This window comes from Lepisosteus platostomus, chromosome 14, assembly GCF_059453375.1.
Source record: "Lepisosteus platostomus isolate fLepPlt1 chromosome 14, fLepPlt1.hap1, whole genome shotgun sequence".
Taxonomy (NCBI): Eukaryota; Metazoa; Chordata; class Actinopteri; order Semionotiformes; family Lepisosteidae; genus Lepisosteus; species Lepisosteus platostomus.
In genome coordinates, this window is record NC_142624.1 from 15,267,368 (window position 1) to 15,293,519 (window position 26,152).

Genomic DNA, 26,152 nt, shown 5'->3' on the forward strand with positions numbered 1-26,152 from the left:
CACATGCGTCGCGGGTTAGCGTTGGTGTTGTAGTGGTGTTCTATCTGGGATTTGTACTGTTTCTTGGCAGATTTTATCCCTGCTCTTAATTTTTTCGTTGCCACTCTCAATTCTTCCTCATTACCAGATTTGAAGGCTTTGAGCAGGGAGCAGATCTCAGTGTTCATCCAAAGTTTTTGATTTGGGAGTTTGCGTATCTTTTTGATGCTCGCCACATCATCAGCACATTTGCTGATATAGCTGGTGACTGATGATGCATACATGTCGATATCGGAGTGGGATCCGTGGGAGACTGCATCTTTGAACACACTCCAGGCTGTGCACTCAAAACAGTCCTGAAGAATTGATTCTGCCTCTTTGGTCCATGTCTTTACAGTTATAACTGAAGCCTTGGTTCGTTTGAGAAGTCGTCTGTAGGTTGGGAGTAGGAACAGGGAGATGTGGTCAGATTGTCCGGGGGGGGGTGAGGTACTGCTTTGTAAGCGCCGGGTACATTAGTATACACAAGGTCTAGTGTGTTGTTTCCTCTGGTGGGGCAGTCAACGTGTTGGTGGTAGCTAGGCAGGACTGGTTTCAGATTTCCCTGATTAAAATCGCTTGCAATAATAAAAGCACCATCAGGGTGTGCTGATTCTTGTTTACTAATAGCTTTGGATAGCATTTTGACTGCTTCCTTAGCATTAGCGTTAAGAGGTATGTATACAGCAGAAATAATGACTGACGTGAATTCCCTTGGTAAATAGAAGGGTCGGCATTTTACCATAAAATATTCTAAATTGGGTGAGGGATTTCTGTAGCATCTCTGCACCATGCTTGGTTGACATAAATACACAGACCTCCTCCTTTATTTTTACCAGAGGCAGCTGTTCTGTCCAATCGGAGAGTTAAAAAATCATCCAGCCTGGTATGGTGTTGTGAAGCCATGCACTGTAAACACAAAAGTGCAGCAGTCTTTTATTTCCTGGCGAGTAGTGAGCCTGAGTTTTATTTCATCCAGTTTGTTGTCTAAGGACCGTACGTTAGCGAGGAACAGGGTGGGTGTAGGTGGTCTGTTCCGCTGTTCTTTTAGTCTTATTTGTAGCCCCGCTCTCTTACCGCGTTTCTGTTTGCGCTCGCACCACTTGCGCCGTCTCCTCTCCCGGCGGTCACAGTCAGGCGGCTCCGCAGCTTCCAGGTCTGAAGTGTAGAGGATAGGCTTGCTGATGTAATCCAGGTTAAGCGAACTAAAGGAGAAATCCCTGCAGTTGTTTCCGATGTCCAGTAATGTTTTCCGGTCGTAGGAGATGTGAGCTTCAGTGTTTTGAGTAAATAATGTGACATATAACATAAAAATAACTAACAAAATGCACCATTGTTTGAGAGCCAATGAAGCCGCTGCGTCCATGCGCGCCCCCATACATGAACATAATTTTATCGTTATTAATTTCTTTAGATATGTGATTCCATATTATATTCTCTATTAATCAAATTCTAAAAGCATGCTTTTGTTTTCTGTGATAATGAGCGTATTTGCAGAAAAGGTTAAAACATTATAACTTTTTACAAAGTAGAGAAACTTTATAGTATAGAAAGAGATATAGTCAGAAGAAGCATGAAAAATGTTTCCAAAATAACCACATGTAAGACTTTGATGCTTAAAATGTTTAAGGAAAAATGGAATACTGGTGTACTGGTGTATTTTTTCTTTAAACTACCAATACCAGCCATATACAGTTTACATAATATGTTATGTTCCTAAATTAATATCGTTTATGACCTTCAGATGTGTTATGCTCCTCTTCTTTTTATGCTCAACTACTAAAATTTCCCTTTAGTTGTAAAATTCCATATATATATATATTCAATACTAACCGGATTAAAACGTGCACAGTAAAGAGATTAAATGATTAAATCTTTTTACTAACGACCAATGGACCACGAGTGCCCCTCTCAGTCATTTTGGCCAGCCAAACAGTGACCTGTGGGTAATTGCATGCGATATGGGGTTGTACTATGCATTTTGAATGTCTGCATCTGCATATGTCACCTTTTTATTTATTTTTGTTCTAATAATCTCCCTGGAGAAGCTATTAGACTATGTTGACTACTAACCGATTTCTCTTCCTTCTCATTGCATGCTGCTTAATTGTATTAGTTACTTTAGGATGTTTTAACTTATTTTTAAAGTTAAACCAGTTAAACAATAGTAGTGTATTTACAGTGCCCTCCGGGATTATATGAGAAAAAAAGGCTATGAAAAAATCTTTGTTTTATCAGCTTGAAGTTACACTGAAAATGAGAGAAATCTAACCTTTCAGTGAGGAAAATGTATTCAAAGAAAAACAAAGTCCTTATAAAAAATGGTGATCAAGTTGACAACAAAGACATTTCATAGCCTTTTTTGCTCATCTTTACCAAGGGTGCCAATCATTCTGGAGGGTATATAAATAGGTATAGTCATAGTTATATTCCTGTTATATGTTTTTATTGATAGCAGAAATGGAAAGAAAAAGTATGTATAAATAATAATTTGTAATTTTTTTATCTAAGGAGTTGTCAGTACGACATACATTTTGTCTATTACAAAATGTTTCTAATTAATATGAATATTACCAAAAATAATGTGAGAACTATTTTTCTGCTGTTTTAGATTAGACATTTTTGAACTTTTAAATATGCTTCCATGCTTTAGTTTGAGGTATTTATTTATTTTTATTAACTTTTTTATTAAATAAGACATTTAATTTAATCAACTAAAAGGGCAATCCTTAAGGAGGCAGCCTATAAGTATTTCACAGGGCTACACTCCATGCTATAGTATAATAGCTATAGTGCAAAGAAGGCAATACAATCTTGATGATGAATTGGAAGTGTACTGTATGTGACAGTGGTTTTATCAAGTCTTTATTAATTATATAACAATTATAACAGTGGCATTTTGTCTACCTTTTGCTAACATGCTGCAATCCTGTTTGTAAAAGAGCCAGTTGGATATGCAGTGGAGGGAGTGATACTGGAGTTACCCTGACCCTCTCCTTGCGTGAGGAGAATGCGTGCAAACTTTAAACCGTGGCAATCAGCAGTGAAGTCTGGGAAAGAGAGCAGTGGGGGGAGATGCAGAGGAGGGTGGAGTTGGGGTCATAGAAGGGTGTTGGATACACTAGGATATGGAGTTTGGTAATTAAGATCAGCAGGGAACTAAGCTCCACACAGAGTTGCCAAGAAAATAGCTTTTTTTATTTAAAGCTGTACTTTCCGCTTCAGCTTGTGGTCGAGATAGAGAGAGACACTCTGGCCTTTGCTCAGACTGTGGAGTGCATTGCCATTAAGCATTTTAGAGTAGCAAATGACCCACTCAACTCCCGGCAGATATACAACATTAGATTTGAAAAATGTTGCTGGTCTTAACAAGTGTTGTTGTATACAAATACTGTACAAAAGGTGATCATCCACATGTCATCATGAGAAGGATCTGGCCTTTGCTTGCAAGAGTACTTAAACTTAACGCCTTTTAATGTTCTATGAGAAACTAAAGGAAAAAAAGTAATCTCTTTAAAATATGTCACTTTAAAATGGTATATGTGACAGACTACCCTCATTTATGGAGATCCCAGGGATCTTCACCCATGAAAACTCACACTGGCCATCAAATTAGGTGCAGGAGGCTGTATTTAATAATTTTCTGAGATTTACAACAAAAACAGTAATCTAAATTAAAAATCCAACCAACTAGCACCATTTGTACCCTTATAAAAAACAAAACCACTAATTACATGTTAGAATGTGCATTTCTTCAAAAATAACCTTTTAAGTGACCCCTTAAACCTGACATGATTACCAGTGGAGAAAAAGACAAAAGGTGATCTTCCAAAGTTCTATCAGTCATTATGAGAAAGGTCAATCTAGGAAAGATTTGCCAAAGGAAACAATCCTTTGATGCTTGCATTGATATCATAGTTGAAGGTTATGTTATTTTGTATAAATACAGGGTTGGATTGGATCCACATCTACTGAATATGAAGCATTATAGCAGTTGTCAGTTAGAAAGGGCTCCTTAAAGGTGAAACTTTTACTCCTTTTTGGCTAAAATTCTTATATATGTTACATACATAATTTTTTGTTGTTTCTTACCAAAGTCAAGTATTTATCTTATTTTTCAACACAGAGATATCAGCAAAATAATGTTTAATGAGCAGTTGCTCAGCACAAGTTTTGCGTTTTTGTACTGCTGATACTTTGTAATTGTTTGCTGCTCTTTTTAAGTAAAAGGGGATGATTTTTTTACGTTATTCATATGTGACTTGAATTTTACGTTTCTGTGTTCCATGGAGATTGATTATGAGTATTATGGTTGGTGAGATATCAAGTCCAGAATGTCAAATCTGTCCACCTTTAAAAAAAATTAAATTGATCAGTCAAGGATTTTAAATACCTAGGTATCATGATGTCATCTTATAAGACTCTGTGTAAGAATGGAGATTGGGGGTTGGCAAAAAAACAACGTAAAAAAGCCATTTTAGGTTTGGATAAAATACACACAAAAGCAAAGGATAATACAGATTTTTATGTCAAAACATTAAACAAGGGTGGCAGGGTTGCACAGTGATTAGCATTGCTGCCTTGTAGCATGGGAACCCTGAGTTCAATTCTGGACCTGGGGTGCTATCTGTGTGGCGTTTGTGTTTCTGTCACGATCATTACTCCTCCTCTTAAGGGTGCTCCAGCCCTTCCTCGTTTTGTCCCATTCCCCACACCTGTTCTTTATTCCAGCCCCTCTTTAGTTCCACCTTTAAAGCCAGACGTAGGCGTTTGCCTGGCGCTTCTCATTGAATCCCGTTTCGTGAGAGCCCGGGGTCCTGCTGCGTCTGGCTCCATTATGGTTTTAGTTTCCTGTTCCTGATTCCCTGTCCCGCCGGTCCCGACCCGGTTCTGGTTTTTAATTACTTTGGATGGATCCCCTGGTCTTGGACTCTGCCTCCCATGTTGGATTTCCCTTTTGGATTTATGCTTAATTGTTTGCCCCGGACTCACTTCCCCTGGACACCTGCTCACCTCGGACACGCTGACCCACTCCTGCATGGTATTTTTCCCTATTGTTTCTTCACCTTCCGGATCGTGTCATCCGCATAGGGCCCAGAAAGAACTGTTCTTGACAGTTTCCTTTGTTCAGGTAGCTTTTCATTGGGTACCTTGGTTTCCTCCCAAAGTCTAAATACATACTGGAAGGATACTTGTCTTGTGGCAAAACAAGGAAACAAAAGGGAAGTGAGTTTCAGAGAGATTCAGTACTAGAAATTCATATAAGGTTTTAGGAGCATATGGAACAACCTTCCACTTGTTAAATTTTATTGTGTCACAAATGTAATTTGTTTGATTTATGCTTAAAACAATTGGATTAATTCATTTCCATAATTAATGGGAAAAACAACAAATGTTTATGCTGAAAACTCCTTTCAATTAAGCCAATTTTTAGGTCAGAATGCCTTTAAGAGAGTTTGACCTGAACTCTAATACCTCCTTTACATGTGAAAAATGCAATTTTTCCCTGGCAATTCAGTCAGAATACTGGAATATTCTGTTCACTCATTGCTTGTTCCCCCCAGGAGCACTGCGCTACAAAGTGGTATTATTAATTTATAAAGTTAATTTATCAATTAGTAAATATCTTCCTGAGATGATTTCTCTGATGATTCTGGTACTTTAAAAGTAAGCAAGAGGGCAACACAGTGGCACAGTGGTTAGAACTGCTGCCTCACAGCACTGGGCCCAAGGTTCATATTCCAGACATGGGGTGCTATCTGCATGGAGTTTATATGTTCTCTCCGTGTTTGCGTAGGTTTTCTCTGGGTTCTCTGGTTTCCTCCCACAGTCCAAAGACATGGTAGGTTAACTGCTTAGTGAGCGTGTGGTGTGTTTGTGTTTGTCTCCGTCTTTCTTCCCTGAGATGGGCTGGCTTCCCGTCCAGCATTCACCCATTGCTTGCTGGGATAGGTTCAAGCTCTCCCCCAATCTAAATTGGATATACCAGTTAGAAAATGGATTGATGGATAAATCTTACTCCAATTTAAATTTAGTTGTATTTGCACTACCTCAGAGGAACTCTCAGCATTTTCTAGTCTTAAAATACAGATGACACTCTGCAAATTACACATTGATCATCAGCACCTCTGTGTTGTGTATATGGTAACATGATTTGCAGTCCTTTTTACTGTCCATAACACATACAGTGACAGAATAAAGTATATTGCACTTTGATACAGGATATATATTGTAGACAATGTGGTTTTAATTATATTAGAATGGGGAGCTGCCTCAACATGCAACCTGTAAAAGAACAAGTAGAAGAAGCTGAAAATAGAAAGAAAGAAGGAATAGTACAACATTTTAATTGTGGAGATTTCTTCAAGTGTACTGTAGAAAAAAGAGGCAAAGGGGTTGGTACAGAGTACATAAGAAAGAGAATGTGAAAATGAAATCTGTACATGAGGTAAGAAAGGATGCTCAGAGAGATACAAATCTGGGAGAGATATTTCAAGATAAATTCTAAAGGCTTTAAATAATTGGAAAAACTTCTAAAGGAATTAATTGAAAGCTGAGGGAAAGGTGTGAAAAGATATTTATAGATACATGGCTTCTAATGTTTTCCTGGAGCAAGAGTGCAGAAATAACAATGAAAGGACGCATGCAGAAAAATGAAATGATGGGGAGATTAATTTCCTGAGATAAAATAATCCATCTCTGGAGTACAAGAACTGAAATTCAGTAAGAAAGTAAGGATTATCACATACAAATGATTTATAGTAAAATACCAAATACAAGAGGTTTCTGCTTTTGTAAAGGATAGCAATACATCTTCTGAAAACAAATCCATGTTATGTTCCTGAAAGAGGCCATTAAGTGGACAAAAGAGTGTAGTTCTTGTTGATCCATGCTGTGGGAATGACTTTCTGTCCTGAGTCACCTGGCTAATTGGTGAAAGGCCGTGACATTTAAAACCAGGAAGCTGAGGTTTTCACTGGCTAGGGAGTTAGCAGAGCAGTTATGTGCTGCACAAAAGGATGACTGGAGCATACCGAGCAACCAATTAACATGCCCAAAGACATGAAGCGTGAGTTTTTGGAAGATTCTCAGAAAAAGACCTATAAGACCTCAATAAATACTGTAGAACACATAAAAAGAGTGAGAGGGGAAACTCCTCTGTCTGGTCTCCCTCTAATAGTGAAGAGATGTAAGAATTGCAGTTAACAGTTGCACATAGTAACTAAAAAATGACTGAGAGACAAAATGAATTTAAGACACATATGAAACCTTTCAGGTAGATGAAATAAAAAAAATCAATTTTCAGCTCAAAAGAATGCATCAGATACTTGCATTGATGCTAGGAAAAGTATATAATATTATTGTATAGTATGTCATGTATGGCATTCCATACTTAAACATTACATTTAAGCTTTCGAAAGTATGGAGTATGTCATTAACCCCTTAATTTTTATGGCATGATTTTAAGATGCATAATCTGTTCTGCACATCAAAGTAGCCACCACTTTCCTAAAAAGTAATAATACACTTGGTCTGTACATTATCTCTTCAACTTTTCGTTTTTTGTCTTTTAAATATATCCCTGTAGTAATTCAATCAGAACATTATCTTTTTTTAAGATAAATATGTTTTTCTCTGAATGGATAGAGAAAAAATAGAGAAAGAATGGATTTAGAAAAAGTTTTGCCTAATCAACTTGTTTGAGTTTTTTAAACAATAACAATAATGGATACACACAAAGCATATGATGGGATAGATTTAGATTTTCAGAAGCCTTTTTGCATAGTTCCTTATAAAAATAACTCAAATTCCTGGCAGCAGGCATTCAGAGAAACATGTTTGAACCAAGAATGTGTTAATAAATAGAAAACAGAATGTGGCTAATAGGAAACAGAAGGGGTGAATGCTTACATTGGAGTAATGTTATTAGTGGAATGCCACAGGGATCTGTACTAGGACCACTAGTCCTCCCAATGTATATTTTGTATATATTCTTGTGTAGTTTGCAGATGATACTTTTTTAGGTGGATTTAAAAACAATGTGGAAGCAGCAAATTAATTAAAAAAAGATTCAGATAAAATTCAGGACTGGGCCTACACTTAGCATTTAATGTAGACTCTGGTAGGCCAGCCTAAGAAGAGACTATTTCTTCCGGCGCCGGCAAGATGGTGATGGTTTACAGAAAGCTCTCTCGTTGTGTGACTGTTTTAATGTTTATTTATACATTAATACTCTTGTTTTGTGTTGGACGCTCAATGTTTGTCATCACTTATGACAGACAAACACTTTTAAACCTGAGGACAGACTCCTTAGGGTCATCAAACAACTTTTTTCACATACCGGACCCCACCTGCTGGATCGGACAAAGATGCGTTGAACAACAACAACAGGTGGGCAGACACGGAGGGAGACGAGGCGGCGTACTAGTGCAACTACGAAGGCGTCCGCACAGACTACCGCTGCTGTCTATTTTGTTAGCTAATGTTCAGCCACTGGACAATTAGATAGATGAGCTACATTGTCAGATCAACGCGGAAAGGGACCTGATGGAATGCTGTGTATATGCCTTCACTGAAATCTGTCTGAATACATGCGTCCTGGACACCACCATCCAGCCAAAGGGGTTCACTGTTTACCGCATTAACAGAAACCACCAAGCAACCGGCAAACACAAAGGAGAAGCCTGAATGCCTGAATGATTACCGCCCAGTAGAATTAACATCTGTGGTGATGAAATGCCTGGAGAAGTGGTTGTCACACATCAACTCCTTCATCAAGGAGTCCCTGGACCCCTTGGAGTTCGCCTACCAGAACAACAGATCAGTTGATGATGCTGTCTTCCTGGCTCTACATACAGGAATACCTGGACACTAAGAACTTGTATGTGAGAATGCTATTTGTGGACTACAGTTCAGCATTCAGTTCCATCATAACCAGTCAACTGGTGACAAAGCTCAGGGGATTAGGTCTTTGCAACTCTGTCTGCAACTGGCTGCTGGACTTTCTAATCGAGAGAAGTGGAAACAGTCACCAGCTTTGGGTTTCTGGGAATTCACATCTCTAAAGATCTAACCTGGACTGTGAACACTGACTCTATCATGAAGAAGGCTCAGCAGTGCCATTATTTCTTGAGGTGCCTCAAGCGATGGGGGATCCCAGTACCTGTGTTGGTGAACTTCTACCACTGCACCATTGAGAGCATCCTCACCAATGGGATCACTGTGTGGTATGGCAACACCTCTTCTCGAGAAAGAAAGGCACTGCAGAGAATGGTCAATATGGCCCAGAAGATCATCGGCTGTGGTCTCACCGAGATTAAACAGCTCTATGTGGACCGCTGCCGTGGTAGAATTCTGGCCATCAAATGGGAATCTTTGAGATAGAAGAGGCTGTTTATGAAAAAAGACTCAAGTGTTTATGTTGACACACCATTTACATCTTCTGATGTGGGGAAAAAAAAGGAAAACAAAATATGAGGATAAAAGTGTAGAATTTAAATTACAGTACATTAAAATTGTGCAATTGTCTGCATCACACTATAGAAGATATGTTTGCTCTGTAAACCATCAAAATAATGTATAGAGCTTTATAGAACATCCTCCACTGGCAGCCTGAAGGAGCTGAACCTTTTTAGTTTTGAACAGAGAAGATTACAAGGGGCCTGGGTGCAAGGTAACCCAGTGGGCTTCTTTAGAATGAACAGTGAAACATAAGCCAGACATAATTTGAAACTATGTGCATTTAAAACTGAAAATGTGAAGCATCTAAAGGGCAGTGGCTGTATGGAATAAGACACCTAGTCATGTTGTTGAATCCATTACCCTGGCTTTTTTTTTAAATCAGTCAACGAAATGGACTTGCCATGACAAATGGTGCCCCCTTGTTTGTAACTGTTCCAATGGACATAATATTCACCTACTGTTAATATTATCACATTTTTTCAATGCCAAATAGCTTATACAGTTTTTAAAATGAATAGATTTTATTCTAAACTGTATCAATAAAATTGAAAACTACTATGTGCAAATGATGCTGTATAAGATGAAAGTGAAATGTATCTGCTGCATAGCCCCCTATTTATTGTTAGAAGCACCTGTGCTAGCAATTACTGATCTCTTTCTTGGTAGATCATTCTTTACCAGCTTTATACCATGGGACAATGTAAGTTTGTCCATTTTGTCTGGCAAAATTCCTGCTGTTTCCTAGTGATCGTTGATGGACAGCAATCTTCAAGTCTTCAAAGTTTTCTGGATTTAAGTCAAGACTTCGGGTCAGTCACGGACATTAACTGTCTTCTTGTCAACCTACTGTACTTACTGTAAATGTGGCTTTGGCCTTGTGCCTCAGATCATTATCTTACTAAAAAGTAGATGGCCTAGTTTTAGACTCCTTAGTGATTCCAGCAAGTTTTTCTTTAGGATTTGCCATAACTTTCTAAATATCATATCTGAAAAAGTCCTATTTGGTGATTGCAAGCACAAATTGTAAGCACACATTACACAAATTGTGTAAACATCGCTGGTGTTTGAATAACTTTGTAAGACACTGTCCTCACTTTAGGGGCTTAGCCATAAAGCACATTTGAAGCTCAGACTTGTAGTTCACTTAGCTAGAATTTGAGTTAATAAATTACATTTTAATATTCTGCTTTTTAACCCATATGTGGTTTTGTCTGGTACAGTCGTCTTGACGCTAATCTCCCACAGGCATTTATTGTAGGCTATTAGATTCATAAAGCACCTGTTGTCATGCTTTCATCCAACCAGATTCCCACACGGAAGCGCAGTCATGCTACAGTAATTACACTCCAGCTCTGAGCACTTCTTCCAAACGACACCACTTCTGCCAATCAGCCAACCACGACACTCCATCAATCAGCGCACCTTCCTCCTCTCACAATATTTAAAACCTACAAAACCCTCTGTTCTTTGCCCTTCAGAGCTCCTACCTCACCTTCTATTTCTAAACCTTCTTTTTGCTCTTCATGATATGAACCATGGAACTTGCCACTGACCATGTCTCTCGCCTAGCCCTCGCTTTCTCTGAAAGCTACCTCCTTGTCTCCTGACCACCTGAGGTACAGCACAGGGTCTGTCCTCCTGATTGCTCAGCGGGTCATTCGTGACACCTGTGAGTTGCTGCATACCAGGTGTTATTTTAAAATCAAGATATCTAAAGCAGTCAGTATGTGTATCCTTCCAAAAGCCCAGCTGTGATTGTATGATACATATTTGTTTGTAATATATTATTTTTGTTTGTATGTAAAGTTCATATGACAAATACTCAGATCTCAGCTCTCAGATCTGAATGTGAGATCTAAGTGTTCATTAAAGACACATGCCTACCAAACACCTATCAAGGGATAAAAACAGTGAATTTGATGAGAAAGCCAAAACAGTCTTGCTAAATTCTCATAGCATACAAGGCGCCTACATACATTTCTCAAATAAAATTCTAAAAACAGACTAAAATATGAATAATTTAATGACAAAGCAAATATTGTACAAGTTTACTGTTGTTACTAATGTCATCAATATTATGTCAATAATACTATGAGTTAAGTATTTGTTATTAACAGTATCAGATAATAATGTGAGCTCAGCTGTATGTTTGAGCTTACCTTTTGGTAGCATGCATACCTGATACTGTTATACAGAGGAATAAAAACGTTTCAAGGATAAACTATGTACTGTTTGTCTTTTAGTGCCGTGAAGATTGCAGGTTAGGTTTCTGACACACCTGTACTGCCTAAGGGCATGCACAGATCTCAGCCAGAACCCAGACATGCAATACTCGAGCACTGCGTACAATGCAGAAAAAAGCTTTTACTAGTATGTGCAAGAGAAAAAAATAATTCCCACTGAATAGATAATAAGTGCAGTTAGACTGTGCTACAGTATTTCCTTTGAATCCCCCTAAAGATTTGAGGTTAATATAAAAGTCAAAACATCTAGTGATAGAATTAACTACAGAAGAATGTGTATTCAACACAATATACTGTAGCAACACAATCAATGTACTTAATAAACCTAACTCAGCTTCAATATTTGAAATGTTGCAATGCAGTTAAACATAAATACAGTATATCATTTATAACTCAGTATATCTGGATTAATATACATGAATATACATCATGACTGAATACGTACCACCATTTGATCTACATTCAGTTTCATTTTTGTCTTGCACCTAACAATAAATAGCCTTTAAAGAATAAGAGGAATAGTAGACCAGCTGACTCTCTCTATATGTGTCTCAGATATGTATGTAGTCAGCAAATAATAATAATAATGAAAAGTATAATAATATAATAAATATTATCTGACTGCATTCATATAAAAAATCTGACATCTAAAAAATCACAATGTTCTTGGATGCCTAATATGTGGTCATATTTGTTTCTTATGTGATAACCTGTAACCTGTAAGGATAAATCTATCCTGCTGGTAGTACAGGGATTGTGTTAGTCTAAAAGTGTAATCAAACCCACAGAGATACCCCATACTTTCAGAAAAAGAGAATGACAGTGTCTGCAAGCCTACACTTGCTTCATGAAAGAGTGTGGATGATCTAGCACTCCCCAGACTTTGGAAAACAATGGCTCAATTCAACTCCATGGTTTCAAAGTCTTTAAAAATCCAAGTGGGTGGGTGTTGAGGGAACTAGAAGGGAGATCAAGGGAACTAAATGTCCCGGTTTCATTAGAGCAAGGAGTGTGGCTCTGTTATAGAAACTAAGGGAAAACCTAATGGCTAAAAAAGATCAAACATAGAAAAGGGAGGAGGGGGTAGGGTAGATTTTCTTTTATAAAGAGTCTAATGTTTGGTACCAGCTGGTTCTAATTAAAGTCATAAGGTAGGCAGTATGGGATGAAAGTCAGTTATGCAATTTCAGAATTTGAACCAGTATAGCTCCCAGGGTACCAAGAAACATTTTTTCTCTTTATGTTTTTTTGGTCATTTTTTGTTTCATTTGAAATATTACACAATGGGAAACTGCACACCAAAACCACATTCAGAGCAAATGCAAACCTCAAAACAAGAGCTTCGTAGCCATATTTTTGTTGATGGCATCCTTTGAGATAACATTGGCGCCAACACAGACAGTTATAGGCAAGTTGAATCCACATTGTTTTAAACCTTATTGGGACACTTTGCCATCAGAACAGTGGTACAGTTGTTTTGGACTCCTTGAGATTCTGTGAGAATGTTAAAAAGGGATCTTAAAAGTATTGTCACTGGATTCTAATTACCATACTCATTATGATTATATTTTTTTAATATACTGTATGAAGTATGCAGCCTAGGTTTTAAAATTATTGCAAATCATGTTTTTTAATTTGTTTCTTCTACTTCTTGTATAATGTCATGTACACCACCAGAAGCTTTTATTTGGTATTTACAGTTTTTATTGCTAATGGTTTGTTTGCACATAATTGCAAAAACCAGTATGTAAGTAAAATTATTTTTACTGTGACAGAAAAACAAGAATATGTACGTCAAATCTGCAAAACATGGGTACTTCACTGGTATGAAAACAAACTGCAAAACAATATCAATAGTCTCAAGAAACATTTTGGAAAATGACACACAGTCACATTAATACTGTACTGTCTTTTAATATCAACACTAGCCTTACAATGTTGGATGCTTTACACATAATCTCTGCCAGAGTTTCAACACGCTTTTATATTCTGAGATTTATTAACTTAATTAAATGTTCTTGGGGGAGGAGACTATTAGTACTGCATACCATTAAGAAATGAATTAAAAAGAGTACTGGGAAGTCTTCCAGTTTGTTGGCTAATGGGGTTCAGGTGCTTTCAAGGATTCAGGCTTTCTTTGCACGCAATGGTCATTAAGTACAAGGCCAAATAAAAACAAATACATTTACCTTCTCTCCATGAATGTGAATGAATTGAAGTTTCTTAATTCTTTCTGGGAAGTATCAGCCATAAAGAGAACTTGGGACCTGGTAGCAGCCAGCTACAAATTGAAAAATGGGAGTTAGCCCTAAAGCTGTAAGTCAGTGGAACCAGATAAAAGGATGATATTGAAAGTGGATTGTAGTACATTTATGATTAGAACAGGATTTCAATCTACAGTAGCCTAGTACTTCATTTTTATTAATTATTGTACTGATAATGTTAATTATTTTCACATCCTGGCACCAGTGATGGTTATATCTTTTTGGTAGTGTGCTGTTTACTAAAACAGTAGTAGGACATGTACAAGTAGAACAAGCCGTAGCTGTACATGTTTTAAGATTTATAAGATTAAAGACTCTTTAATAGCACATTGAGGTAAAAAAGCTTTATTAAATTTGCTGTCTAGTAGCATTTTTAATATTCTTACAGTGTACAATGTAGTACAATTGTACTGCATACTGATAATGCAAAAAAACATTTTTTAAGACTTATTTTTTCTTTTAGATTTTCAGCCTGGCATTAACCTTTACTTGTTTATACTCTATTAACACGTCTAATAATTGATAATGGATTTTGTATTATTTTTCTGATAGGATTGAGCACCTTCTGTGTGATCAATGAAACGCTGTAATGTTGAATGATCAGACTTGTTTATCCCAATTTACTGCATGTTCTTTATAGACCCTTTTGGGTATTGAGAACACATCAAACAAAACAAATTGTTTTTGTGATGCTTGTAAAGCATTATTTTTGCCTTTTCTAGAGGTCTGAAAAATCAGAATGGATTATCCAAAGAAAAACAATATCTTGAAAATGTGGCTATCTTGGGTTCAGTGCAGAACTGAAGAATTATCTAGCCATTCTAGCTTCAAAGATCAAGGATTGTTAAGACTGAAATTAGATTAAATTATTTTTTCCTTTATTTTGAATGTTCTTGTACAACATTTTGCATGCCAGAGTTGGCAATGCAAAATATTTCTTTCTTCTTCTAAAGACAACCAAATTTTTAAATTACTGTACACTTTGCTCTTCTTTAATGTTCTGTCTCAGAAGAAAATCCTCAGATGAAAAGTGTTTGCACAAACATGAAAAAATGTATTTTTAATTGTATTTATGGAGATCACTTTATTAGCCATACACAATTTCTTGCACTAGGAACTTGTCTTTTCACATACCCCAGCTTGCTCTCAATGAGACACACAGGCACAAAGATGGGGAGAGAGATACTGGGGATCAGAGTACAGGGTCAGCCATTTATATAGCATCCCTGCAGCAGATGGGGTGAAAGGCCTTGCTCAGAGGCCCAACAGAGTAGGATTCCTCTACTAGCCATGGGACTTGAACCAGCAACCTTCCACCCACAGGCACAGCTCCTAAGCCACAGTGCCACTGCTCCATCCTGCAAGAAATGCAAGAAATGTACTTGAACATGTACAAGAACAGACCATTATATTTTAATTAAAAAAACACATAATGAAATAGAGCACCATCACATTGAATCAGTAGACTTACAATTGTAATAGGATGGCAACCAAAAGAAGCAGAAGCAAATAGATCTGTTCCCTTCATCTTGGACTTGCGCAGATGGTCATATTATACTCGGCAAGGCTATGGAAGACATTTTGCATTTCAACTCAATAGAGTGACTCAGGATGACAAAATATTTATTTTAGTACAGGTTCCAAGGAGAGTGAGGAAAACAAAGAAAATTTGAGAGTGAAAGAAAACAATAGAAATTAAGGATTTAAAGATGAACTTGCAGCATTATATTAAAGAGTAGCTCTGCACTCTGAAAATACTGTATATCTTGTTTGCCAGAAATTATCTGTAATCTTTGAAGCGTCTTTTAACTTAAATTAATTAAATATGTGTCATATTGGTAATATAAAACTATTCTTTTTATGTGGTTGAGCACTTTGAAGTTTTTGTGCAATGTGTATACAGTTTTGCCTGAAGCTGTCAAACTGTTTTGCCTTAAAACCACTACAGGGATAAAGCTTCTTTTTTCTAAAGACATCCAATTGCTGTTCTTTTAAGTGTAAAAGGAAATAGCCATTCAGAAAATTTCTAGAGTTTAACAAATGTAATGTCCCTTGAGCTATCTTTTATATTAATATGTGTATTCATTATTTTTTGTGGTTTAGTTCTATGGACTGATTAATTTGGACAGATTACACTATTTCTTATTTAAATCTGAGTAATTATTTTAATATTATTATTGTCCCCTTTTTAAATGTTTGCACAGAAGGTGCAGTTTAAAACCTCTTTCTATAACAACATAAACATTGATGTTTTGAAAATTAAAAATGTAAAATGTTTCAATACTGTTGCACTTCTTTTTATGCTCAGTTACTAAAATTTCCCTTTAGTTGTAAAATTCCATATAAATATTCAATATTAAGTGGATTAAAACATGCACAATAAAGACATTTAATGATTAAATCATTTCAGTAACAAGCAATGCACCATGAGTGCCCCAGTCAGTCATTTTGCCTAGCCAATCACGTACTGCGGTACAACGCGGCAAATTGTGGGTAATTTCACGCAGTACGGGGTTGTACCATGCATTCTGAATGGCTGTATCTGTATGTCTGATATCAGGCATGGTACAAAGGGTCTGGATTCTTATAGTATCTTTTTAAGGCAGACTTAAATATAAAAATTATATATAAATATATAATAAGCCCTTCAAAGCAGTTACTGTTTGCAATAGCTATGTGAGTGTTGCAGATAAGACCATATTCCTGGGACAATGTGTGGGATAATTCAAGTTTTCCAAAATGCATAACTTTCACCGAGTGTACTTATAATCACATGTAGAAGGTACAATTGAAAGTAAGTTCTAGTCTCCCCTGTGAACTCTGTCCTGACAGCCCTGTAGGTAAAATGTTACACATTTTGGGGTGAAAACAGGTCTCTATTTTTTTCCAGTTTTCTAATTTATGTTTTGTACTACCAGACAATTGGCATTGTATTGGAAGAATCCACATGTCCATCTCCTGAGATCACTGGATAGTGATATATCTTGATATTATTTATATGTGCCTTTTGACTGCTAGTAATCCATGGTGTTAGTGGGGGAATGGCACAGTCAGAGCTTTGTTGAGTGGTGGTTCCATTATAACAGTTTGACAGTATTTAAGGGTCCCCCTGAAGGAATGTACATCTGAGGGGTATAGATTAGATATGTGCAGAATTATTTTTAATTGTATATTGATTTTATGGGATATTAAGTACCAGTTCCAAAATAAGTACATCATTTTTAATAATGTATTAAAAGGTGGAAGTAAGAATAAACAAAGTCACTAATAGCTAAAAATAATTTGTTAATACATTTATAAAAATTACTTGTAAGATGTTATGATTTTTCAGATATTCAAAATTAATACATTTTTATTAATAATCATCATCACTGAGGCATTTCAAAATCTGCTCTAATACTGAGACTTATACTGAAGTCTCTTTTGTGGTGACATAGCTTTTCTTGTGTTTTGAGGTTAACCTTGGAAACCAAGGTAGAGTACCACAAATAATATAAGAAACATATTTAAGCCTTTAAGAAGACTTCAGTGGAAAATCTTTCATAAACATAACAATGAAGTTAATTGAAAGTTTTCTTATATTAAATTAAGTTGTTCCTGGAGTGTCTGAAACCATTTGAAAAGCAGTGCCTTGTACGATTATCTGCCACTAAGCAGATACACTAAGATACAGATACACTGTGTTGTGAGACTAAGCAGAACACAAAAATTACAAATGTTTTAGTGGAAGATTAAGTTTTTCTTCTTTTGTCCATGTGTTTTAATTGGATTTAATGTCAGTCACCGTGTACTGTACTTAACTCTGAAAATTATCATTAAAAAGCTTTTCATCTTATTCTTAATGGTTATTGAAGAAAACATCAATACTTCAAGTAAACATCAAAAACACACTAAGCGCATCTGAGTCTTCCAAATCCCTTGAGGGCTTTTTTATATGCTTGGTAAAGCATATGGTCACTAACCAACTATATTGATAGTTTGCCTTCTGTTTAAGTGTTTTTTTCTTCGGTCTGCATTTACCAAAATAATCTCAAAACATCTGTCTGCTGTGGGAATATATTTTGGGTTTCAAGTAGAAAACGGTTTTTATGCATAGAAGTTGATAAGCCTGTCTACATTTAGTAGTAAGGAAATAAGAACCTACTCCACCCTGTGTGAAATGCTACCTTAAAAACCAAGAGTGCTGCTAATCAGTTGATTATGCAACATTTCCTGAAAGAGACGTGGAATTTGTCTGATAATTTCAGCTCCAAATCAACACAATCATGGTTCGTTGAGAGTAACTGCTTTTAGGCATGGGTATTATCATTCCCAAGCTTTCTCAAGAAGTTTTAAAAGAAGGGGCATTCAAAATGGTTAAAATTATACTGCTAGGCTAACACATTTTGTTTGCAGAACACATTTCTCTTTAGTTAAAAGTAATACAGTAGACAATTGCTTCAATAGGCAAGTGTATACTAAAACAGCACTTTTCCTCAAACCTGCCATACACATAGAGACATTAAGTAATGATCCTCCTGCTTGGTGGGACTAGCAACAGATCTGGAGTATTATAGGGAAATCCACTTGCTGGCAAAAAGGAATATGAAACCTGGGGGAACTACAGCCAGTGAGTTCCTTACTGACATTCTTACTGTCAAGCATAGTGTTGGCAGCTTTATGTTATGTGTTTGCTTGTCATCAGCAGGGACTGAGGGAGATAGGATACAGCTCAATACAGGCAAATTAGAGAAAAAACTCCTTTGCTTTAATAACAACTAGGGTATAAATGCATCTTACAGCATACAAAGATCAAAAGCTCAATAATAATTATAATAATTGCTTACACTTACATAGCGCTTTTCTGGACACTCCACTCAAAGCACTTTACAGGTAACGGGGACTCCCTTCCATCCCCACCAATGTGCAGCATCCACCTGGATGATGCAACGGCAGCCATAGTGCACCAGAAAGCTCACCACACATCAGCTGAGTGGAGAGCAGAGTAATTTAGCCAATTCATAGAGGAGGATTTTTAGGATTATTATAAGGACCAATGGGAAATTTGGCCAGGACACCAGGGTTACACCCCTACTCTTTTCAAGAAACACCCTGGGATTTTTAATGAACACAGAGAGTCAGGACCTCAGTTTGACGTCTCATCTGAAGGACGGCGCCTGTTTACAGTATAAGTACCCACTTCTGCGCCACCTGCTGGCCCCACTAACACCTCTTCCAGCATCCCTTAGTTTTTCCCAGGAGGTCCCCCATCCAGGTACTGACCAGGCTCACACCCGCTTAGCTTCAGTGGGTTGCCAGTTGTGAGTTGCAAGGTGATATGGCTGCTGGCATTGTAGGTTTGGCTCAAGGCCAAAGCACCTTATTATAGCAAGGTCATGGTGTCCTGGAACTCATCCTAGGAAGCACGGGGCACAAGATGAGATAGACTCTGGATGGGTTGCCAGTCCATCGCAGGACATATACAGATATAAACACACACGCTCACACCATAGCTCATTTTACAGAAGAACATGTCATGGGAAGAATATGCAAACTTAACACACATAACAGCCCAAGAATTGTACCTAGAAAGTGTCACGATCGCTACTCCTCCTCTTAAGGGCGCTCCAGTCCTTCCTTGTTCTGACCCATTACCTGCACCTGTTTCTGATTTCCGTTCCCCCTTAAAAGCCAGACGTGGACTTCACCCGAGGTTCCTCATTGAGTCCCGTTTCGTGAGAACCCGGGGTCCTGCTGCGTCTGGCTCCATTATGATTTTAACCCTTCGTTCCTGATTCCCCCCCGCCGGTCCCGACCCGGCTTCTGGTTTTTGATTGTTTGCCCCAGACTCACTTCCCCCGGAAACCTGCTCCCCTTGGACACGCCCCCCTGTCTCCATACCCTTCTCCTGCATGATTTTCTCCCTACTGTGTCCTCACCAACCGGATCATGTCATCTGCATAGGGCCCGGAAAGAACTGTTAGTGACAGAAAGTTATCCCTGCAAGGCAGCAATGTGTCACCATGCCACCCAAATAAAGATATTTAAAAAAACAGTTAGGCAGCAGTTCCCTCATATGTGAGTTTATTGTGTACTTCTGTGCATCCAGTTGTTATTGCTTTCTTTTTTTTCAATCTGTTTGGTTTCTTTCAGGAACAAAAAATAAAGACAAAACTATTCTCTTTAATCCCATAAGCTTGTTTTCAGTTTCTTTTAAAATAGTTAAATGAGGAATATGTGTTGCTTAAAGGAAGAAAATGAGCATGATGGGTGGGTTGGCTGGAGAAAAGTTTTAGGAAAATTTCAATTAAGTATATACTGTAAATATTGTACAAATGTGTAGACTGTTCCAAATTCGTTTCATATTGCTTTCACATTTGCGTGCCAGTGTAAACTTGTTTCTTTTCTCGGTTGCAGCTACCATAAAAAAACACATGGGCTGGTTGGCAGAGAGACCTTTTGGAGGGAACGGTCAGAGTGCTCCAATGATTGATGGCACCAGCTTCTCAGAAGAGGATCTCCTACTCCAAGTAGGTGACAGGAATTGAAGCCTATTTTTTCTTAAATCTTTCTTCTTCCTTTTGCTGAAGAATAAAAGATTGTCCATGTGGCCAGCAAATGTCTGCTTGTTATGGTCATTTACCTTTGAAGATGTTCAATTCCAAATACGGATATACTTACAGGTTTTACAATTTGATGCACAAACATTTCTCCCAAACCCCATTTCTCCTATTTTTTTTCTCAAAATAGATACTGCACAGTGTAACATAGCATCTGGATGACAACATATTTGCATTGCATATTTTGATTGTCTGAATTTTGTCATCAGCTTTTCTCTTTTTCATACTTTCTTTGTGCAAGTACTGTATACAGTCACATCTTTACTGATGGTTTTCTAATTAGTAAGAAGACATACAATATACCCTAAAGATTAACAAAACAATATTATTTTATCTTTAAAAAAAACAACAACACTGGATACATCTTAAAGGAAAAATAAAAACAATTAAAAATATTCAATTAAATTCAATTTATTTTTATATAGCGCTTTTCACAACAAGGTTGCCCCAAGGCGCTTAACAATGCAAGTAACCATACATTTTGTGAATACAGAACAGAAGACCAGAAGACAACGGAGGAGAGGAACCAAAAACTCCTTAGTAAGGAGAAAATAAACCTCCAGGGCTCCAAGGTCAACTGGCTGCCCAACCCTTATGGGCATGCTAACATTATATAATTTAAAAAAAGGAAATAAATGAATTAGGGTATTAATCCATCCATCATGTCTTCTGTAAGTCAGTACTCCATGCAGATCTCTGTAGACCAACAAAATCCTCCTAAATGATAGTTACATCCACAATGTCCCTAATGGATCCATGGCGGTGATGCAGCATCCAACTCAGATGCACCATCCAGACATGTGGGGAGGAGCATAGGATAGTTTGGTCAGAACAGATGTATCTACCTGGTGGGCCACCATTGAGGCATACAATGGCCATGGTTGCAGCAGGCTATGGTGTAAGGTGTGAGTAGGCTAGGCTGAAGTAATAGCTCTTCAGTCTGGATTTAAATACTGATATTGACTCGGTATCCCAAATATGGGTTGGGAGACTGTTCCATAAGCTAGGGGCCCTGTAACTAAAGGCTTTACTGCCAACTGTTATTTTATTAATTTGTGGAATATGAAGAAGACCTGCATTCTGTGATCTAAACAGACGACTTGGATGGCATAAATTAATATGTTTCATTAGATAGACAGGTGCCTGACCTCTGAGAGCCTTGTAAGTAAGTAGAAGGATTTTGAAGTCCTTGACAGGAATCCAATGAAGAGAGCTAAGTATGGGGGTTATATGGTCATACTTTCTGCTCCTAGTAACAATTCTAGCTGCTGCATTCTGGATTCACTGTAAGGTGTTGAAAGAGTGGTGGGTGCTCCCTGATAATAGGGCATTGCAGTAGTCTAACCTGCTGTATACAAGAGCATGTATTAATTTCTCTGTGTCTTGAGTGGCAGCAAAACTGCCTTAGTTTTGCAATATTTCTCAACTGTAGGAAGCATGTTTTTGATACTGTTTTTGAACAGTATTGTTGCCTACAAACAAAAGAACCTCATTTTTATCAGACCTGACCCCAAATTGAACTGGTGACATTGACGAAGCAGAACAATTATTAGATATTTGAACATAATGAAAACGATTACTTAAATATGAAGTAAACCACTTAAAGACAGTTCCACATAAGCCAACCTCAAATTCAAGCCTGAGTAACAAAACAGAGTGGTCAACCGTGTCAAGGGCAGCACTAAGATCTAGAAGCACAAGCACAGTTGCATTTTCCACCTCAGTAGCTAACAGAATATCATTTAATGCATTGTTAATTCAGTTTCAGTGCTGTGGCCTGGGTGGAAACCAGACTGGAAATTCTCAAGTATGTTATGTAAGTCCAGATATGATTGAAGTTGGGCCACAACTATTCTCTCAAGAATTTTAGATAGAAATGGGACGTTTGAGACGGGCCTGTAGCTGTTAAGATCCAAATTGAAACAGTGACTGTCTTTCGCTAAAGCAGGGTACATGTTTCTGCTTGCTACAGTATTGCATGATTTTTTCTGAATCCTCTGAAATCACTGACCTCTCAGAATCTTGATTGTAAACCAAGCACTTAAAAAAGAGAAGGTCATGGATTACATCAGAGCTTTCTACAGTCTGTTGTCTTTGGATATTTTGTATTTTGATTTGGATATTTTATATATTGATCAATTAAATTTTACCTTGATTTTTTATTTCATTTGATCTTTGTGTTCATGTTTAGAGATATGTAAAAGTGAAATATGAAGTTATTTAATTGATTTTAATGCCAAAAATGGGGTGCACAGAATTTGCCTCCCATCTAAGATGTACAGTGGTCAGAAGCTTGCTTTTAATCTTACAGTAGAATAAGATAAGTCTACTCTTGAACAACACAGATGTATACATATAGCATTATGCATTGTAATGTATAGGCATACTTGTGTGACATACTTTCCCTATGTCAAGGCTTCACATTTTAAAATTTCACGATTCTGTACAAGACTTTTAGTAAAGAATATACATGTAGTTTATTGAGTAAGCATGTGATAATAAATATGTACAGTTTGTAAAAAATATTCCACTATTATAGCTTGTTGTGAATGTAATGTGCCTCTTTCAAGTTTATATCTGAATTGAGAAAATCTATATTTTGTATTAATCCAAATTTCAGCAGCCAGTAATCAGCCAACAATTAAACTTTGAAACTTTTCAACAGTATATTGTACTGTACAGTACAGCGCAGTCCAAAGACTTACTCTGGGGGGTTGTTTCTGGAAAAATTGGCTCTGGTGTGAGTGTGTGTATTCGGATGAATTATTACAAGTGATGGTTTCATGATTAAGGATTTCTTCACGGAATTCTTTACATTAAACAAAGGAGGGAAGGGTTATTTTTACAATTGCCAGTAACCGGAGAACAGCTTATCAATATGTTGAAACCATACCATGACATTGAAGACAGACATGTTACACCTTTAAGTGAGCAAGCAACTTTTTTTTACAATGTTGTGACAATGTTGTGTGGCTCTGTGGGAATTTTGCTGTAAACTGAAGAGTTATGGAGGAGACACGTTGTGTATCGCTTGTTTTATATTTGTAAAAATGTTCCAATTTAAATGTAATACGGAATATATTATTAATAATATTAATAATGGATGACCGTGGATGAGCTGTAAATTGAAGAGTTATAGGGAAGACATGTTGAGTCTTGTCTTTTCAGCTTGAAATTAACCTTTAGAGTGATCCTTTTGGCTATATTTTTTACATAACCAGATGTGTAACTACAGATGCAGCCATTCAAAGTGCGCGGTACAGACATGTACCGGAGGTAATTGGCTACGGCGTCGCGCATTGTGACGCAGGATGACGCAGGGTACCGCGGTACGTGATTGGTTGACCGACAGGGGCACTCGTGGTCCGTTGGTCTGTCGTAGAAAGACTTACAGTAAACGTCTTTACTGTGCCCGTTGTAGATACTGAATTTTACCACTGAAGGGAAATCTTAGTAGCTGAGCATAAAAAGAATAGGAGCATACTGTAACGCGTGTGAAGGCCATAAACAATATTAATTTTGGAACATAAACATACAGTATATGGCTGGTCTTGGTACTTTAAAGAAAAAATACACACCAGTATTCCATTTCTCCCTAAACATTTTAAGCATCGAAGTCTTTAACTAAAGAGATACCGGAGTCAACAAGCATACTTTTAGAATTTGATTAAAAGGGAATATAATATGGAATCGCGTATCTAACGAAATTAATAACAATATAATTATATTCATGTACCGCAACACAAGAATAGTACACGCTGTACATTGTCTGTCGATAATGTTTCTGTAGTGCTTTTTCAGCACTCTCCACGTGACCTTGCCGGTGGCGCTGTGGGTTAGGTTCCTGACTCCCATGTCACATGGTCTGTGATTGAATCCCACTGGAACTATGACTTTTTTTTTAACAAACATTTCTTTGAAAAAATGAAACGTTTCCCTTGGTCAGAGATTAAATAAAACCTCACTCGCACCAAACAAATTTATATTTCTAAATATCACAACATGATTGGATTTAAGTCTTTTTAATAACAATGAATAGTCACCTATGCGTTACAAAATAAACATTAATATTGATTTGAATCGCGTTTTGATTTAAATCGTAAACGCGTGTTTAAATATATGTGTTTAAAGGCGATATATAAAAGCACTGATACTTACGGAATGTGTTCCGCTGGGGATTCAAAAAATTTATTTTTTTTAATCGCGTATCTAAGGAAAATAGCAGATAGCAAATTACAAAGTAAATACCCAGACAAACGCAAACGCGTATTTAATAAAATGCTTTCATTCATTCAACAGAGAGAGAGCGTAAAACCTGGGTGTATCAGCTGTTCCTTTTTCTGATCATTCGATGAGAATCCAGGCTTTTTTATCAACGCTTTCTTTTCCGTATACCAGATATTATGGAACCACTTCAGAAGGGTGTCAGCCAGTCAGATTCCAGGAATCGGTACTTTAAAGGAAAAATACACACCGGTATTCCATTTCTCCCTAAACATTTTAAGCGTCGAAGTATTTAACTAACATGTGAAATAGCGTGTGAAAAAGTGGTAGTTTTAAGCTTTTCTGCTAATATAATATGGAATCGCGTATCTAAAGAATTTAATAACGATATGATTATATTCGTGTACTGCGACGGGGCTGTGTAGGGCTGTTTCGCCTCTCTCTTCATGTGACTTCCCTTGTAGCCCACTGGTCTACGTGCCCGATTACAAGCTCACAGGTTGTGTGTTCAAATCCAGCTGGTGCTGGAATTTTCTTTTAACAAACATTTCTTCGAAAAAATAGAATAGCAATATTATGGACAATCAATTGACTTTTATATTTCAAAATATCACAACATGATCGATTCTAAGTCATTTTTGATAACAATGAATAGTCACCTTCTTCCCTTCTGACAACGGTCCCTGCTTCTGCTTCCTGCTTCTATTGTGTGTGTGTGTGTGGGGGGGGGGATCCCTTCAGATCTCCCTTCAGATTTAAAAGGTTATTAATCATATCTTCGGTGTCGCATCTTACCAGTGCAGCTGATCTTTTGCTGCCTGGGTGGGTCAGCTATCACAAAGCTTTAGAGAACCTAACATTTCTATTATCAACAAATTGTAGATTTGTAATAGAGTAAATTTTTATACAGAAATGGAGGCTGGACAGTATGCGTTACAATATAAACATTTATATTGATTTAAATCGTGTTTTGATTTAAATCGCAAGCGCGTGTTTAATTATATGTGTTTTTTTAATCATAATCAGACTAATGCAACATAAATTGATACAGTATCTTTGTCTTCTAAGTATCTTAATAAACTTTCAGCATAGCTTTCTACCCGTTTAGATTTATTTTTCTTGGGATTTTGGGATCAAACGTGGAAGGATTAGATTGTAATCGTTTTTATTTTTCAAATACGTTTTAGAAAAGTGTAATCTATACCTGCCCAGACTGTACGCCTTCCTAAACCCCGCCCTGACCACTTTCACTCCTGTCCTGCTCTTCTCCGCGCACCCCAGCCGGGCGCTCTTCGGCCTCTGCCCGGGACGAATGTATATTTTGATATTTACACCCGGCGCG

The 26,152-nt window shown here is 37.3% G+C and overlaps 1 protein-coding gene across 4 annotated transcripts in view; it reads left to right on the plus strand.

Moving 5' to 3' along the window:
• ahr2 (aryl hydrocarbon receptor 2) overlaps positions 1 to 26,152 on the plus strand; it is a 171,935-nt gene that overhangs the window by 89,491 nt on the left and 56,292 nt on the right. For 2 of the 4 annotated variants that reach the window (XM_088607198.1, XM_088607196.1), the window contains exons 3-4: positions 5,816 to 5,860; positions 20,384 to 20,496. In XM_088607198.1, the coding sequence (XP_088463324.1) occupies positions 5,816 to 5,860; positions 20,384 to 20,496 (158 nt within the window). The remainder of the gene's footprint in view (positions 1 to 5,815; positions 5,861 to 20,383; positions 20,497 to 26,152) is intronic. The other 2 variants (XM_088607200.1, XM_088607197.1) reach the window with 1 other exon arrangement.